The sequence below is a fragment of the Bactrocera latifrons genome, unplaced genomic scaffold, assembly GCF_001853355.1.
Source record: "Bactrocera latifrons isolate USDA-ARS-PBARC rearing strain unplaced genomic scaffold, ASM185335v1 scaffold_105, whole genome shotgun sequence".
NCBI lineage: Eukaryota > Metazoa > Arthropoda > Insecta > Diptera > Tephritidae > Bactrocera > Bactrocera latifrons.
The window spans coordinates 927,686-929,557 of NW_017534464.1; the positions used below are offsets into that span (position 1 = coordinate 927,686).

Genomic DNA, 1,872 nt, shown 5'->3' on the forward strand with positions numbered 1-1,872 from the left:
ATATTTCTAACTTAATCAATTTAATTAATTCTAATTATAAATTATTATTATTTCTTCAATTAAGTTTGTAATGCCGAAAATTTTAATAACTGTTGTCTTAATTAACAATTTTAAGTATTCTGAGCGAAAGCTGAAGCAAATTCAAATTAAATGCAACCCAAATGACGCACTCTGTATAATTACAAATAGATGGTTTAGCCGTCGACATTAACATGTGCAGTATGTTTTTGCACGCGAAAGAGATTTCTTAATAAAACGTTTTCATTTTCACGCAATTTTTCATGCTTTCCTATTTCTCATAATTTTTGCGCATCAACTTTTCCCCTACACACACACACACTTACATGTCTATATCTATMTATAATTGTATGCCTCCAACTTTATGACTTTTATTTCGCTTTATGCTGATTTAATTTCTATTAACTAATTTTTTCTTCTACTTTTCTCTCGACTTTCTTGTTTTTACTTTTCAGTGATTCCGCAGTCTTGCCGCTTTCGTGGACATAAATTCGAATGCGGTCTCTCCATTTCGTGTGTGTTGGGCGGCGGCAAACCGCTTGACCTCTGCTCGGGTGGCATGATCTGGTCGTGTTGTGTGGACAAAGATCTGGACGCGGAGGACACGCACGCAAGTCAAGTCAACAATACAAGTGAGTATGATGAGGCATCTCAGCGCCCAGCCAGTAGAGAGTGGCAGCGGGTAGAAGAGTACTGCTAGAAATGAGAGCTTGCAATTGCACAACGCCGCAACAAACATTCTAAACTTAAGTGCTTAATACTCGTACAATGCTTAGAGCAATGCTATAATAGCCCATGAATTGCGCTTATGTAATTTTGCTGAATAATTTTGTTAAATAATTTTGCGCAATAAATTTAGTTCAGTTCAGTGTTGCAGCGCCGTTTCGAAAATGACAATTGTTGCAGCAAAGCAATTACTTATGCGTGTACCTATGTATGTGAATGGGGCTGTAGTAGTTCAATGTGAGCATGCATGCAACGTGCTGCACTCTTTAAGTCATTACATTGCGCATGCGCAGCCGCTTGTTTGAAGGTAGCTGGCTGTGGGTGCTGACATAGTGCAACGACTTTGGCAGGGGCGCTCAAATGGGGTTATTTGGGAAAATGAGATTGTAAAAATATTAAAAAAATTCTGAAATAAGAAATGGATTATGGAAATAAAAAAAGGATATGTTTGGAAAGTTTTGTCTAAAAAACAAAACAAATCCAAGATTCTTTGAAAAAAAAAAATAAAACTTGTTTTTTATAATTTTTTAATTTTCGAATAAGTAAGTCGATCCTCAGTTTTGAAATTTTTTTGGAATTTTGTTTTTAATTTTTAAAGCTTTTTCGTTTTTTTTTCAATTCTCAACAAAGGAAGTTAATCTTTAGTTTTGCATTTCGCTTTTGAAAATCGAATTTTTATATTATAATTTTTATACTCTCGCAACAAAGTTGCTAAAGAGAGTATTATAGTTTTGTTCACATAACGGTTGTTTGTAAGTCGTAAAACTAAAAGAGTCAGATATAGGGTTATATATACCAAAGTGATCAGGGGAGACGAGTAGAGTCGAAATCCGGATGTCTGTCTCAAGCTGTAACTTGAGTAAAAATTTAAATATCATGATGAAACTTGGTACATGTATTTCTTGGCTCCATAAGAAGCTTAAGTTCGAAGATGGGCAAAATCGGCAGACTGCCACGCCCGAAACCGAAAACCTAAAAAGTGTCATAACTAAGCTATAAATGAAGATATTAAAATGAAATTTGGCACAATTTGGAGGTAATTTCTTTGGAAAAGTTGGAGTGGCCCCGCCCCCTACTAACTTTTTTGTACATAACTCGAAAACTACTATAGCTATGTCAACCAAACTG

General features: G+C 35.1%; 1 protein-coding gene and 1 long non-coding RNA gene across 9 annotated transcripts in view; one reads left to right on the forward strand and one right to left on the reverse strand.

The window, feature by feature from the left end:
• Nucleotides 1-1,872, reverse strand: part of LOC108969568 — a 281,944-nt gene that overhangs the window by 159,287 nt on the left and 120,785 nt on the right. The gene's annotated exons all lie outside the window — the stretch shown is intronic.
• The window catches only part of LOC108969498 (serine proteinase stubble), a 32,573-nt gene that overhangs the window by 15,781 nt on the left and 14,920 nt on the right, over nt 1-1,872 (forward strand). For 4 of the 5 annotated variants that reach the window (XM_018934262.1, XM_018934278.1, XM_018934254.1 and 1 more), the window contains exon 2: nt 474-650. The exons of the other annotated variant lie outside the window; for it this stretch is intronic. In XM_018934262.1, the coding sequence (XP_018789807.1) occupies nt 474-650 (177 nt within the window). The remainder of the gene's footprint in view (nt 1-473; nt 651-1,872) is intronic. 5 annotated transcript variants of the gene reach the window in all.